The sequence below is a fragment of the Oryctolagus cuniculus genome, chromosome 2 (assembly GCF_964237555.1).
Source record: "Oryctolagus cuniculus chromosome 2, mOryCun1.1, whole genome shotgun sequence".
Lineage (NCBI taxonomy): Eukaryota > Metazoa > Chordata > Mammalia > Lagomorpha > Leporidae > Oryctolagus > Oryctolagus cuniculus.
Window position 1 is genome coordinate 197,682,459 of NC_091433.1, and position 15,836 is coordinate 197,698,294.

Consider the following 15,836-nt stretch of genomic DNA (forward strand, 5'->3'; position numbering starts at 1 on the left):
ACATTTAATAATACAAAAATGAAATTATATCCTTACCTATAAGGAACCACAGTCAAATCATCAGAAGAAGAACACATTCAAAGAACGTGGTAATAAAACCAGATGATAGGTCCAGCAGGCCTATTCAGTTATCTGTGTGCTCAGAAGTTTCCAGAACTAAAATAGCATGGGATTTTCAAGATTGTATTGTCACACTAAAAAAAAAAAGTCATATTTCAAAATCCAGTGCCCAGAGCAACGCTGCTCATAGCATAAGTGAAAGCACTGGTGAAGACAATAGGAAAAACTCTGAGACCAAGATCAGGAAACAAAACATACCTGAAACATACACTCACACATGCATGCACTCACACAGGCTCATGTCTGCCTCTTCTCAGAACTACACTTTATGATCTGAGCTTTCTTCCGTCTCCATGGGATTGACCGCTCCCTCTCACAGTATCACCCACACAGGACTCACTTCTAGAAACTTCGTGTGTTGTCCACCCTGGGCACACTCTAGGGCAGCAGCATTTCTTGTCCCTCCTGTGTTCTCAGTGACCACCTTTCATTCATTTATTCACTGCACACTGAAGACTGAAATGCATTCCTTACAGAAAGAAAATCCAAAATAAGCTGCTCATTCAACTCAGGAAGCTGAGAAAATACCAAGCCAATTCAGGAAAAAAACTTTCACAATAAAACCCAGATAAAGATAACATGACACCACTCTCACAGATTACCCTCACGTATGAATATACAAAAGTATCTAATAGAATTTGGCAAAATGTATTCAGAAAGGCGTTTTTAGTGGTAAGGTTTCTTCAGCAAACAAAGGCTGGGTAGGATTGTGGTCATGATTCAGTGTGACAGGGTAGGTCCATCATGTCATTGTCACTGGCCACAGTGCGCTCCTGCCGGCAAGCACAGTGAGACCTGAGTCAGGCTCACCAAGCCTGGCTACGACATCAAGTGGTTCCAAAGGCTGCCACAAGAGCGTGACTGAAAGGGTGATTATGGAAGCAGTGCTGCAGCAGAAGAAACGCAAAACCGCGGGCTGGTAGTACCCAGGTATTTGAAAAGCACAAACGCACTGGGGCCTCTGAAGGCCACTAAGTCACAGCAAGGAGGGTACTCGAGCCGGAGAACTTGAAAGATAGGCGCTGGCAAAGATTAGGCATTTGATAGCAATGATGCTGGTAGAACCACAGTCGTGCAGATTTTACAATCTGGTTGGGGGTCTCTGATGATCACATGCACCTGCCAGAAGGACTGGTAAGGCCCTTTCTAGTCCTGCTACCTCTTTTTTAAATCATTTTTATCATTTTTGTTAATACAAAAAGAATAGATTTCGTGTATTTCCTAGATACAATCCTAAGGAGATAATGATACTTCCTCCCTCCCTCCCCCACTCAGTTCTCCCTCCTTCCTTCTTTTTTGTTTAATTTTTGCAATATTATAATCTAATTCACTTTATAATCACAGGCTTAATGCACCACTAAATATAATGTTCAACAAGTAAAAAGTAGAAAGATCATTGTTCCACAGGAGTAGACAAGAGCAAAAGCAACAATCAAATCTTAAGGTGCCAGTTTCATATTTTTTTGTATTTTATATTAATTACCACATATCAGAGAAAATATACAATATTTGTCTTTTGGGAACTGACTTATTTCACCAAGCATAATGATGTCTACCTGTAACCGTTTTGTTGAAAAAGAAAGAATTTCATTCTTTTTTATGGCTGAGTACTATTCTATTGTATACATTTACTACATTTTCTTTATCCATTCATCAGTTGATGGACATCTGGGGTGGTTCCGTATCTTAGCTGTTGTGAATTGAGCTGCAATAAACATGGGGGTATGGCTAACTCTTTGATAGCTGATTTCATTTCCTTTGGGTAAATTCCCAGGAGTGACATGGCTAAGTCACACAGTAGGTCTATTTTCAGATTTCGCTGCACCAATTTACATTCCCACCATAGTCCTGTTACCTCATGCCATCCCGTCCCCTGCATCATGTATGATATCAACCATACATGGACACACATAGCAAGCTGCTCTCCCCTCTCCCATCTGCCTGGACCGCCCTCCTCCCTCTCCACCCCCAGAGCCCACCCCGACTCATGCCAAACTTGACTCAGTTTCTCTCCTACCTCTCCCGTAACATCTAGTGTGTGCATGCCACTTCACATCTGCTGTGCTGTGTCACTAACAGCCCCGTGTGCCTCCTTGTTCCAGAATGTGAGCTCCAAACAGGAACCGGCCCTCCTCTGCAGTCAGCCACGGGAGTACATCTGAGTCCTCTCTGCAGCCCACCACTCACGCCGCGCCAGGAAACTCATCTGACAGCCCAGGGACCCCGGCATGTGTAGGGTCCCTGTTACTGCCAGGGGACACCACAATCGTCTCTTGTTTTAAACAGACTCACCTTTTTCTTTCTCTGTGGGTGTTTTTCGGTGTCCGTGTAGCTTCTGCAAAACAAAAGACAGCCAGCTTGTGACTGAGCGCAGCCCAGACCCATAATTATGCAAATTCTGCTGCCACCTTTGCTGTGGAAGGGACCTGCTGAGAGGGGGGGCTGCGGAAGGGACCTGCTGGGGGGATGGGGGGCTGCTGTCCACAGGGGACGGAACTCCTGGCCACAGAGACTCCACAGCCCAGGAGCAGGGGGTCTCAGGGGAGTCCCCAGGTTCCTTCCTTGGGATCTTGGGAAGTCAGGAGCATTCTCGTTGACCAGAGGCTCGCTGGCCAAGGGTGCCACATTTACAGGCAACTCCCACCCCAAGGTTTTCATGTCGTGGGAGGCGGAGGGCCCTAAGCATTCCTAAGTTTTCAGCAGTTTTTAAATGGCCTTCACAACACAGTGTCCTACACAGCTCTCAGCAGTGTTCTTCTTGCTGTTCCGATGAGGAAACCTAGACTAAGAGACAGCAGAGATTCACTCCACATCCTCCAGCCGCCCAGGGTAGCCTGAGAATCCACCACACCAGAGCTCTTGTCACCCTGGCCAACACCTGCATCCATTTCTAATGCCTCTCACTGAGGCTCTCTCCAGTGGCTGTCACTCACTCCTGTCTCCTAGGGACTGCCTGGGGCCCGCTTGGCCTCAGCCTCGGCCTTTGTCTCATTGGTGGGGAAGAGAGATATTTAAGCTACTAACACACTCAGGTCAGGGTCCAAGGATGATGAAAAAACACAAAACACCTTGAGGGAGGAACACGTCGTGGGCAGCAGGGAAAATCGAGCAGAGAGGCACCGGGCTGAACTGTGCAGCCCCTACAGCACTTATCCTCACTGCACTCCCAAGGACACCAGCACTGAACCAAGTCAACAAAGCAAAGAAACAGGCTGCAGGACCCCAGCCTCACCAGCAGCCACAACAGCAAACCTCTGTGGGGTGGTCCTCAGTAGACAGGGCCAGGAGAAACCTGTCAGTACCCAGGAGAGGCCGCCACCAAAGTGTGCCCACAGTGGGGGCCACACTTACCAAATGCAGAAGGTGCTCATGCAATAAAACAGAAGGGTCTTGGGGTGCAGACTGGCCAGCTGCATGGGACTCCCTGGAAACACGTAGCACACTTATACCACCTGTCCTGTTCTGCCATGACATGGAGAATGACAGCTCTTCCTTTCTCGCGGCCATTGAGATTGGACAGAGACAGCTACGAGGAAGTCCCTGCTAAGCCCTCTTGCGGTTTCCTACACTGGGCATACCTGGGGCTCATCAACCAGCGCCAAGCACTCAAATATGAACAACGCTACAGGCGAGCTTTTATTTTTTTTTAATGTTTCTTTTTTTTAACTTTTATTTAATGAATATAAATTTCCAAAGTACAGCTTATGGATTACAATGGCTTCCCCCCCCATAACTTCCTTCCCACCTGCACCCTCCCCTTTCCCGCTCCCTCTCCCCTGGGCTTTTGAACCACTCAACCCGACCAGCTGGGGAACGGAGGACGCCCATCAGTGTGGGGACAGGTGCTTGATGTCCATGTTGAAGACTAACCAGTGAAATCTAACTACAGGGACACTAGGGCACATCTGTCCCCCGAAGGGAGGTAGAGTGGGCAGCATCTGGTGAGCCTGGGCCCAAGTGTTTGTTGGGAACTGAACCTGCTTCTCGGGGGAGGTGAGCAATGGAGTGGCTGGGAGAGCACAGCCCTGCGGCCAAGGTCTTGCCCACAGCCAAGGGCACAGAGGGGACAGCTGCAGCGTGGCCAGTCTATCCCCAGAGCCCCTTGCCTGTCAGGCAGTAAATGTGGCCTCTGCCCTAAAGCTGGGCTCTCGTTTGCAGCAGAAAAATTGAGGATTTGGATCAGTTTGTGCCTTTGAACCTCAGTCTGGGATTTTAAGCCAATGAGTAGCATCACAATGGTGCACATTACAGAAACTTTGTAACTTGTAAAAAATGCTTCCTTGTTCATTATGTTAATATTACAATTTTGACTTTCACAAAAGAGGAAAAATAGGTTCTGAGTACACAGCCAGTAAATGCTGCAGCAGTAATCGGTTCTGTCTTTCATGTCCAGTCACCCGCGTTGTCCTCACCAACTTCCCAAGCTGTGGCCGAGTCTGGCCCTTCAGCATTGGTGACTCAGCAACTCAGGAGCCATGGCTTTCTGTGTCTGGCACAGCAAAGTGAGGAGGTTGTTTTGAATGATTTACAGTCCCACTGATACTCAGAGTAGGGACTACTGAGATTTTGCAAACAAATACAACCCAGGAAGATGGGGCAGTGTGGGTGGGCAGGGCGAGATTTCTTTAAGGAATTCCAGATGCGCCTCAGCCCTGGCACATAACTCAGAGCAGCTCCTCCTGCGCTGTCAAGGAGGTAAAGCTGCAGGCCACGGTGCCGTGGCATGGTCCACCCGTGCCTCTGTGAGCATCAGGGGAGCTGCGCTTGAATGCTGGGCCTCAGCCATATGGGAAGCATCTTCAGACGTGGTCTGTGGAAGAGCACCTTCCTCAAGAGTAATCACGGGTGAATTTGGGGTCATTCTAGAAGCAAAACCAGACTGAAACTGGGCAGAGAACAGCAAGAAGTCCCTGGTTCTCCCAGGTAATGGAATGGGGGCTCCCAAAAAATGTCATCGTGTTACTTTGGGTCTTCCCTTTGTGTCCATAAAGACACTCATGTCAGTGGTCTACTGCAAAAATCTCAATATTTTCACGAAAAAAGACTGAAGCCCTGCACAAGCTCTGCATTTCAGATACAGAAGCGCCCATCAAGTTAAGGAAATAAGATGTTCTGCTGGCTGCGGCAGAGCCTGGCATAACCACATCCTAGGTCCCAGACTCTCCTGCCCATTTCCACCCATGACAGCTGAGGCTACTGGCATCCCAGAGAAAAGACCATGGACTCAGCCGAGGGTCTCACATCACTGTGGCTTATCCAAAAAGAGGAAACCTGCAAGCCTAATTTCAAAGTCCAGAATTGCATCATGTAAAAAAAGAGAATATCAAGCCTCACTGCCGAAAAATAACCAAAACAGAACTGGACACATTCAGAAGAGAGGGAGGTAAATGTGACAAAGCTCGGGAGGGACAGGCACAAAACACACTTACTGTTGGACTTCACTGGGAACTTTTGGGGACTTCCAGTAAGCAAAATGCTTGAAGCTCTCCAGTCCTGCAGCAACATAGAAATGGTTGTCTTGCAAATCCTTAGAGTTGTCCAAAAGATGCCCATTCATCGTGAATAATCTGCAAAGAAACGAGAATGGGATAGAGACTTGAGAGCAGGAAGATAGGCCTGCAGGAGTTCTGTGCACAATGAGCTATTGGTGCTGTGTGTGTGACGTGATGAGCACATGGACTGTTGGTGCTGTGACACGATGAGCATGCGGACTTTCGCTGTCTACATAACAAGGTGGGGAAGGGGACAGTTGATGCTCCATTAGTGACATCATGAGCACATGGACTCTTGGTGTACTGTGAAACAATGAGTATGTGGAATGTTACCCTTCTGTGTGTGACACAATGAGCATGTGCACTGTTGAACTGACATGTGTGTGACATGATGAGCGTGACGAGTGTTGAACTGACATGTGTGTGACAAGATGAGCATGAGGAGTGTTGAAGAACTGACATGTGTATGACATGATGAGCATGACGAGTGTTGAACTGACATGTGTGTGACATGATGAGCATGATGAGTGTTGAAGAACTGACATGTGTATGACATGATGAGCATGAGGAGTGTTGAACTGACATGTGTATGACATGATGAGCATGACGAGTGTTGAACTGACATGTGTGTGACATGATGAGCATGACGAGTGTTGAACTGACATGTGTGTGACATGATGAGCATGAGGAGTGTTGGTGTTCTGTGTGTGACACAATGAGCATGTGCACTGTTGAACTGACATGTGTGTGACATGATGAGCATGTGCACTGTTGAACTGACATGTGTATGACATGATGAGCATGTGCACTGCTGGTTTTCTGAATGTAACATGACAAGCATATGGACTATTGGTGTCCTTACTAACATGACGAGTATGGGTTGTTGGCATCCTGCATATGACATGACAGGTGAGTGGACTGTTGGAAAAACAAATTCACAAACAAGCAAAACCCAAAGGAGCCAATGAACCCTACTGGGGTCTGCTCTTCCAGAGTTAGACTTGCTATCCTTAAATTTTTAAATTAAAGTGTATTTTCAATTATGTAAATGTACTTATAGTCTCTCAGGAACATGTTAAGCTCTTGGTAAGTCCTCAATTAATTTTAGTAGCAGCTAAAATTAATACAAATTGGCTTGTATTGTTATCACAACACTTGAAATACAAGCAAATACACAACTTTGTATACGCATCAAAAGCCTCACGTCATCCCGCTTCTTATTTAGTATTAGGTTGGACAAGTATTCATTCACTTCGTTATTTCTCAAGAAAGTATTCAATTCAGTGCTGACCCCTATGCATTGGATAGTGAGGCAGGCATTGCATTAAACAAAAATGTGGATAGAATGGCCAAGAAATGCACAAAACCCCATAAGCTTAAGGATCAAAAAAAAAAAAAAAAAACCAACAAAGTGCTGGAGTCCCCAGCAGAGAAAGATGAAACTCAACTGCAGGACTGGCAGACAGCAGAATCTGCAGTGGGGATGGCAGGGCGGGTGAGACTGCACCACGTGAAAGGGGACACAGTCATCAGGGACGAGGAGGGGCCTGGGCAGAGAGCCAGAGCGTGGGGCTGATGTCACTGAGGGCAAAATGCAGACAGAGCAGGTGAACAAGCAAGTCGAGGCAGTTTATGAAGAACCTCAGGCTGCCAGGAGAGAACTTCATTGTCGGTTTATCCCGAATGACTGAAGATTTCCACACAGAGTGGATGAGAGTGTTCAGCAAGGGTAATCTGGCTGCTGAGGACCGGTTTGTCACCATGGCGACAGAACGAGCACACACACACACACACACACATGCATGGGTGGGGAAGGGAGGGAGGGAGAAAGAAAACAGAAGGAGGAAGAAAGACAGGGAGAGAAGGAAGAAGGCAAATAGACAGAAGCAAGCTAAGAAATAAGAAGTTAAGAAGGGCCAACATCCAGAGAAGAAGAATCCACAAAATAAGTTCACATAAAAGTGGAAAGAAGGAAATATGTATAAAAAATAAAGACAAAATTAAAGGAGGGCCTCAGATTAGGAGTCCACAGATGGCAAAGAGAGGCTACAGGAAGCTCCTCTCTGACACACGGGTGACATCCAAGGACACAGCAAGAGCATGCCAGATGCTCCACGGAGACAGCAGACCCCAGACGCAGAGACAGTCTGACCTCAGACGTCTCAACAACAGCATTAAAGGCAGAAAACAACGGGTGATATTTTCAAAATCCCAAAGAACAGAACTTCGGAGCTGGTAAAACTGTCCTTTAAATGAGAAGGATACGATGAATATATGTATTCATCCCCCACAAGGAAAGGCAAACCCAGCAGGTGCTGCAAGGGTCGTGTGAGGCCAAGGCCGGCAAACACGTTGGCACAACTGATGTCATCTTAAAAAAAATTGAGGTTGGTGAACACATATCTGTAAGCACCCAGAACGCAAGTTCTCCATCATATCAGCTGCTAGGGGCTGCTGGGGAGGGAGGGAGGCCAAAGAACAGGCAGACAGGCTTGGGGGGAGGTCAGCAAGCCCTGGTGATGCAGCAATGTCAGACGCGAGTCGGCTTCCTTCCCTCCTGGGGATAAGCAGCACAGATGGCTTGGTGAGGAGGAGATGGGTGGAAGAGATGAGGCGCCAGCAGTGCTGTAATGGGAGAACACCCACAGGAGTGTCCCAGCAGAACCCAAAGCCTCGGTTTCCCTTCAAGCCGGAGAAGGCTCATGAGGACCGGGTTACCGGGTTTTATGGCTGTTTGTTCATTTCCAGGAAGTTAAGTGTTCGTTTCACTCAGAGATGAGACAAAACAAGCAAAAGATGGGACTTCAGATACCCCAATGTAGGGTACAGGAGGTGCCACCTGGGGTTCAAACACAACGGGCCAAACCCCCAGCTGCTCCACAGGCAACAGGAGCATGCTCCCCTTAGATGCATCCCCAACACACCCTGGCCTCACGGTCCTCCAGGAGAGGAACAAAGTCCACTCCTGAAGTGACCAGGGCAGTGAAGGGTCAAAGGAACCTCACTGGCTGTACAAGGCAAGGAGGGGGCTCCAGACAAGGAGTGCTACACATACATGAACACAAGCATGTCAGCCTGTGCATCGTGGACAGATCACACGCTGGAACACTTTAAATGTGAGCCTGTGGTCCATGTTCATGTGACTTGGACACGTGAGTCTGCATAGCATGTTCAGATTACATGTTAGTATAAATAAAATATCAAGTTTGCATGACCCCAGAATTAACATAAATGGGCAAGTCTATAGGTCATACCCACATGACACTTGTGTGGACATGGACATGTGAGTCTGAACATCATGTTCAGATTACATGTTAGTGCATATGAAATGTGAGCCCATACATGATGTTCACGTGACATGTGCATCAGTATAAACATAAAAGCCTGCAGGTCATGTCGGGTTACACCCTAGCAAATGTGAATCTGTGAGCTTCCGTGTCACCTCCAGAGAGCTGCAGGTTTACTGAAGTGGGAATTTCATGGAAATAAATGAGAACATGAACATCAAATGAGATTATGAATACACACAAAGTGTCTTGCACTGTAAAACACTAACATGAGATCTTTGTATTATTGCCTATCTCAGAAAATGAGAGGACCAAATGAAACAACCATTCATGAGATTGGTTCTTAAACTGGAAAGCATTCTACAAATGTCAATCATTAAGTGACTTCCTATGAACTTTATGGATTGAGATATATAACTGAACATAAATATTTCTACATTCCTCTAAATACTTTGCTTAACAATAAATAATTGCACTGTTTTCAAAAAATACAGAGTCTGCCTTAAAAACACTTTGAAACATAAAGACTTCTAGGAGCACACAGCAGCTAGCTGATACACCTGAATTTCAGCTGCGTGCAGGTCTAGCTGGGCACCCTGAATCTTAGACTCACAGCCCACTCAGGACCCAGCGGATAGTTCAGCCTGTTTCCCCATTATTAAGAGATTCAGAAGCAGGAGTGTATCAGAAACAGCCCCAAGCTTTAAAATATGGTAGGAATTAGAGGCAAACCCACAAATAACGGCCCAAGGCAGAGGAATAGTCAGTTATGAGACTGTATGGGGCCTCGGCCTTCCCTCCTCTAACACCCCTCTGTCATGCCCAGCACAGCACATGACTCTAAACACTGTCTTGTTCCACCAACGGATCCAGATCCTCACACTCACAGGTCAACCTGGTTGCATCTCCTCTTTGGACTCGCCCCAAAATTCATTCTCAACTACCCCATACCTGGGCCCCTTCCACGTCCTCCACCACAAGGAATGCACCAGCAGTCACACCTACTCTGCCCACAGGGCTGGGACTCTCCCTTGACCCTCTCCTCTTGCTCCCTCTCTCCCTCCCTCATTTTCTCCCACCCCATTTCTCCACAGAGGTCAGTAATTTATTTTTTCTTTATTTATATTCATTTATTTTTATCTAAAATGAGGAGAGAAGGGAGAGAGAGATTTTTCCGTCCACCCAAGTGTCCAAAACAACTGGGGCTGCACCAGACTGAAGCCAGAATCCTGGAATTCAATCCAGGTTTCCCATGTAGGCGGCAGGAACTCAAGTATTTGAGCCACAACCACTGACTCGCAAGATGTGCCTTAGCAGGAAGCTGGATTTGGAAGTGGGGCCACGACTAGAATCTAGGCACCTGGATATGGAGTGGGAAACAAGTGTTCCATGTGATGTCCTTACTGCTACATCAAAGGCCCACCCCCAGGTAAGTTCTAGCAGGTAGACCTCCAAACAAGACGCAGAATCTGACCACCTTGGACCACGTCACCAAGGTCTCTCACCTTGGCTCCCTGCAGGGACCTCCCATGTCTCCCACTTCAACACTGCCCCATCCTACCCATACACCAGCTCACGATACGCCCGCCTCAGTGGATTCACTTCACACTCGAAATCCAAACTCCTTAGCATGGGCTAAAGGCTGCCATTGAGGGCCAACAACATGACTCGGCCAGTTAAGCCTCTGCTTGCGGTGCTGACGTCCCACATTGGAGAGCTGCTTCAAGTCCTGGCTGCGCTGCTTCAAATCCGCTCTCTACTAATGCACCTGGAAAAGCTATGGACTGAGTGCCTGTGTTTCTGCTGCTTCTGTGGAAGACCCAGATGGAGTTCTGGGCTCCTCGGCTTCAGCCTGGCCCAGCCCAAGAGACTGTGGGCATTTGAGGAATGAATCAGCACAAGGAAGATCTCTGTCTCTGTTTCTCTGTCACCCTTTCAAAAAGTAAATAGAGACCTTCGTATCCTCACCTAAGCAGTCTTAACAGAAATGTAACAGAAATCCCCACCGAGTCACATTAGCATCATCTAAGGCGTGATAAACACAGAGAAACAGGAATGATTTCTCAGCTGTCTGTCGAACATTAGCCGTAGCTGCCATTCAAAGGTAACGGACGTTGGTAAAAAAGCTGTTGGGTGATTTTTATATCAGTTGTTCCAGGCTAGCGTTTGTACCCTCTAACATTTCTGCTATTTCTGAGCTCTGCACTTTTCTAAATTCAGCCACAAGAACTGGTTTGAGTGCTACTGGAACGTCCTGTCTTCCTTCCAATATTTCCCCCAGTACAGCCTGCACGCGGGGACTCCTTCTCTTTCACCACTACCACCCTACAGATGCCTGTTTCCCCCAGAAATGGAGACAGGTCCAGCCACTCTGAACTGCTTTACTTTGCAACGACACATCTGGAACTCTACCCCAGACTCCTGTGGACGATTTCAGTACTGACTTTCACACAAGCTCTGCCTTCTCGGGAATGCTCGGGTCTGCTTGCATGCACACTGTTACCCAGGCTGTGACAGTTTATGTCTTCCTCACAAGTGCACCCACGGTTTTCGTCATTAGTATCACAACTCTCACCTGGACTACCTGCAGGACCCTCCCAGTTCTCCCACTTCAACACTGCCCCATGCTACCCCAATTGTTGATTGTAAATCACAACCTTATGTTTTAATTTTCCCCTCAGGGAGAGGCCATGGACAAAAGAAGGGACAAGATAAAGGTTTTGCTTTTCCACCCCAACAACCCCATCAGGGCCGGTCGCCGGGCACAAATGTGGTCCACCTGACGCTCAGCCCCACCCACACCACAACCTCTTACTGCTCAGAGATTCCCACCTTCCCTGAGCTTCCTCTTTGGACCCAGTCATCACCACAAGGGCTCCCAGCATGGATGCCTTAGCCTCCCCGGCTATGCTGCCCTGGCTTCTAGCACTCTCACTCCCCTTCTCTCCACACCTCCCTCAGATCCAACAGCCAGACCAGGTTTACTACAGCCCCTATCCAGCTGTTGTGGCTTAAAACCAACCAGCTATGCTTCCAGCTGCCTCACCTCAAGCCTTCTCCCCTGCTGGTTCTTCCCCACACCCAACCATGGCCGGGGGCCACCTGCCCTCTGCTCCTGCGCCGGCCGACGGCTCCCTCAGCCCAGCTCAGCAGCCCTCCCTGCCCGAGTCCCTCTGACCACCCCACTGACTCTCCAGCTCTCGGGAAACAACTCTTGTTCCTGTTTCGCAGGAACCCCCAGGCATTCAGCTGCTCACCTTCCTTCTCTCCTAACTCACATTTGCTCCCTGCACCAACCTCACAGCACCTCTGTGTCACATGCAGGCACCAGCCTCACACAGCTTCCCACCTACCCTCTTCCATCTGCCCCATCCTCCCACCCTCTTCTCTCAGGGGATGGATGTGCCAAGGCCTCTCCCATGGGAAGGTGGGTGTTTGCCCTCAGACCACCTCAAGCTAAGGTCCTGTACTTCCTGGATCTCCCCGGCTCTTCCTCCCATCTGCCCTGCACCCCTTCTCTCTTCTCCCCTTCACTGGAGCCTGGCCCACACCGAGTACTAAGTGTAGTCCAGAGAGTACTGCCCAGCTCTCCCTCCCACAACATCACTGTCGTGCTGGGGGCTTCCCTGTCTGGCTTCCCCATCTCCACCCTGGAGCTCACACTCTCCTTCATCGTCTCCCTTTCCAACTCCTCCTGCAAACTTCAAGATCTCCATCCCAAGCTGGTTCCAGGATCCAGGACTGAGAACAGAAAGGGCAAGGCACTCCATACTGCACAACATGGTGCCAAGAAGAAGTCAAAAAGCAGCCTCAAGGGCTAGGGGGTCAAACCCAAGTCGTGCACATGAGGCACAAACTTACAGAGGCCTGGGAGAGACATGGAAACCAGGTCCATGCATCAAGACCACAAAGGAGGTACAAACTGGAGCTGGGAGAGATTCTCCAGGCACCTGGGCAAAGCAGAACAGGGCTCCTCTCATAGGACCCCTAAACCCTCACCTGTAGCTAGGGAAGAGACCTGAAAAGAACTGATTAGGGAAGGATGACTGTTCTATACGAGTGCATGTTTTTGCCTTATGACCTGGCTACACTGGCATGAGGTGACAAGGAGCTGACAGAAAACACTGCAGGCACCTGAGCTGTGCACCTGCTGTAGGGCCGATCCTGGCAGGGGCTCTCACACACACACAGCTACCCTGACCACTGATTAACCCCAATCTAAAACTGCAGCCTTCAGCCCCACCCCCAGCCCAGCCCTGCTGGTCCCACGGGCAAGTCAGAGTTGACTTCAGCTCATTCTCCACACCTAAACCTGCCCCTTTATCAGATGCCCCCCCCCCAGAAAAGAACCCCGACATGTACAGTCCCTCAGGTCAGGAATCCTGGGGAGTCCCCTCTCTCCCTGCCCTCCCACCCGGCCTTTCAATCTCCCACACACCTGCAGACCAGCATGGGGTTTACCCATTCACTGATTCCCTGGCTAGCTTTCCCTCCCAGCTGCATTGAGGTATAATTGACAGATAAAACTGTGTACTTTTAAGGTCTGCAACATGATGACTTGATATACATATATCCTGTGGAATGATGACAGCATTCAGGTTAGGTAACGCATTTACCAGCTCACCTCATTACCATTTTGTTGCTATTGTTCTAAGCACATTTAAGATCTACTCTCGGTGCAAAATTGAAATCTACACGACAGTTAAGCGTACTCACTAAGCTGTATATGAAATCCCCAGAATTTGTCCATCTTGTAACTGAAACCAACATCTCCCCATTTTCCACCCTCTGACTGTAGCAGCCACCAGTTTACTCACTGGTTCTACGAACTCTTTTTTCAGAGTCCACATAAAAATGAGATCATGCACTACTTTTCTTTGAGTTATTTCATTTAGAGCGAAGCAGTATTTTGTTTTTATAGCTGAATAAATACTCCACTGTGTGTCTTGAACTCAACCTCCTTACCCACACACCCGTGAGTAGACACTAGGCTGTTTCCACACGGCTGTCGTGAATAGTCCTGCACTGCACATGGGCGTGCAGATGTCATTTTCAGACCTTGAGTTCATTTCTTTCTGCTATGCACGCAGACTGGTATAACCTTCTGAAAAGTCTCCATACCCTCTCCACGACAGTGACTGTCTACATGCCCCCCAACAGTGCAGAGGGATCACTTTTATATCCATGCTAGCCAACACTTGTTACATCATTGTCTTTTTGATAACAGCCGTCCTATCAGGAGTGAAGGGATATCTCATTGTGGTTTAGACTTGGATTTCCCTCACGATTCGTGATGTTGACATATTTTCATATATACATGTTGGCCATTTCTTATTCAGAGTTCATTGTTAATGTTAGAAAAATCCAACTGATTTTATATGCTGATTCTGTGTCCAGATACTTCACTGAATTTGTTTCTTATTTCTAGCCATTTTTTTTTGATGATTCTGTAGGATTTTTCTATATATAAGATCATGTCATCTGCAAACAGAAATAATTTTACTTCTTCCTTTCCAATCTGGATGTCTTTTATTTATTTTTCTTGCCTAAATGCTCTGGCTAGGACTTCCAGGACTATGTACAACAGAAATAGTGAGGGTGGACATCCTGGTCTAGTTCCTAACCTTAGAGGAAAAGCTTTCAGCCTTTAAACTTTGAATACGATGTTAGTTATGAGCTTGTCACATGCCTTTTTTATGTTGAAGTATATTCTTTCTAACCCTAATCTGTTCAAAGTTCTTATCCTATTAGGAGACCTTGGGTTGTTGATGCCATTTCCTTACTTTCCATCCATTTAGGTTTTCTCTCTCCTGATTCTCCTCAGTAAGGTGAATGATTGCAGGGCTGCTTTCAGGTGGCCCAATTCACTGCTCGTAAGTGTCTCTTATTAGCCTTTGTATTTCTGTGGACTCCATTGCAATTAGTGGCTCCTCTTTCATTTGTAAGTTTATGTATTTGAATCATCTCTTTTTTTTCTTGGTTAGTCTAGCTAAGCTCTTGTGAATTTTATCTTTTTAAAAAAATATAACTCAGATGTGGAGCTGGAGAAGCAGGGTCCTCCCTCAGTGACAAGAGGAAGAAGGACCCACGGGGGCACCCATGGACCAGGCCCATCCACACAGGACCTGTGCAGGCAAAGGTGCCCACCTCACAGAGTACACAAACCCTAGTGGATGAACCACAGCGTCCTAGGGAGCAGCGATGGGTATGCCGGCCACCAGGGTGCAGGAGAGCAGGGCAGAGGGGCAAATGAGAGACAGACTCAATGTGGGGTTGACCCTAACTGCATCACATTCAGGCGAGAGGACAGCAGGGAGACCTGCAGTCAGCAGCCACTGGGTTTCGGCTATGATGCAGGTGCCCAGGCACCATCAGGCACAGGGCAGTGACAGTAACCCCAAGGGGCAGCTGGGGCCACGTGCTCTGTGCTGAACAGTGGATCAGGTGAAGGCCGCCTCCTCTCCTGCACCATCCAGAAAATATGACCGAGAAGTGAGCTGCATGCTCTCTGTGGGTTGACCAGGAAGCCAGAACTGTCTGTGTTACAATGCACTGCGGGGCTAAAGGTGTCTCTTTTGGGTAATTACAAAGGTGGGGTTTTCTTAAGCCTGACTTTTCCTTAATACACGTTTAAAGACCTTTAAACTGATTCTACTCAAGTTGAGATTTTTAAGAATTCCACTTCTAATTTGTAATAAAAGTTTACAACTTAATCTTTTCAAAACAGTCAAACTGCAAGCACCTGCTATAAAGGTCTGCCTCTCTAATAAATAAATATATCTTTAAAATTAAAAAAAAATCTTGAGTCTCAGCTTCAGTGATACATTCTCTTGTTTCTCTAGTCTCTATTTTGCTTATTTCTGCTATAATCTTTATTATTTCCTTCCTTATGCTAACTTTTGGTTTAGTTTGGTCTTTTGCAAGTTCTTTGAGGTAT

The 15,836-nt window shown here is 47.5% G+C and overlaps 1 protein-coding gene across 5 annotated transcripts in view; it reads right to left on the minus strand.

Moving 5' to 3' along the window:
* DCDC2C (doublecortin domain containing 2C) overlaps positions 1–15,836 on the minus strand; it is a 132,995-nt gene that overhangs the window by 84,571 nt on the left and 32,588 nt on the right. For all 5 annotated transcript variants that reach the window (XM_051833277.2, XM_051833276.2, XM_070069760.1 and 2 more), the window contains exons 5-6: positions 5,550–5,687; positions 2,413–2,455 (exon numbers count right to left, since the gene is read on the minus strand). In XM_051833277.2, the coding sequence (XP_051689237.2) occupies positions 2,413–2,455; positions 5,550–5,687 (181 nt within the window). The remainder of the gene's footprint in view (positions 1–2,412; positions 2,456–5,549; positions 5,688–15,836) is intronic.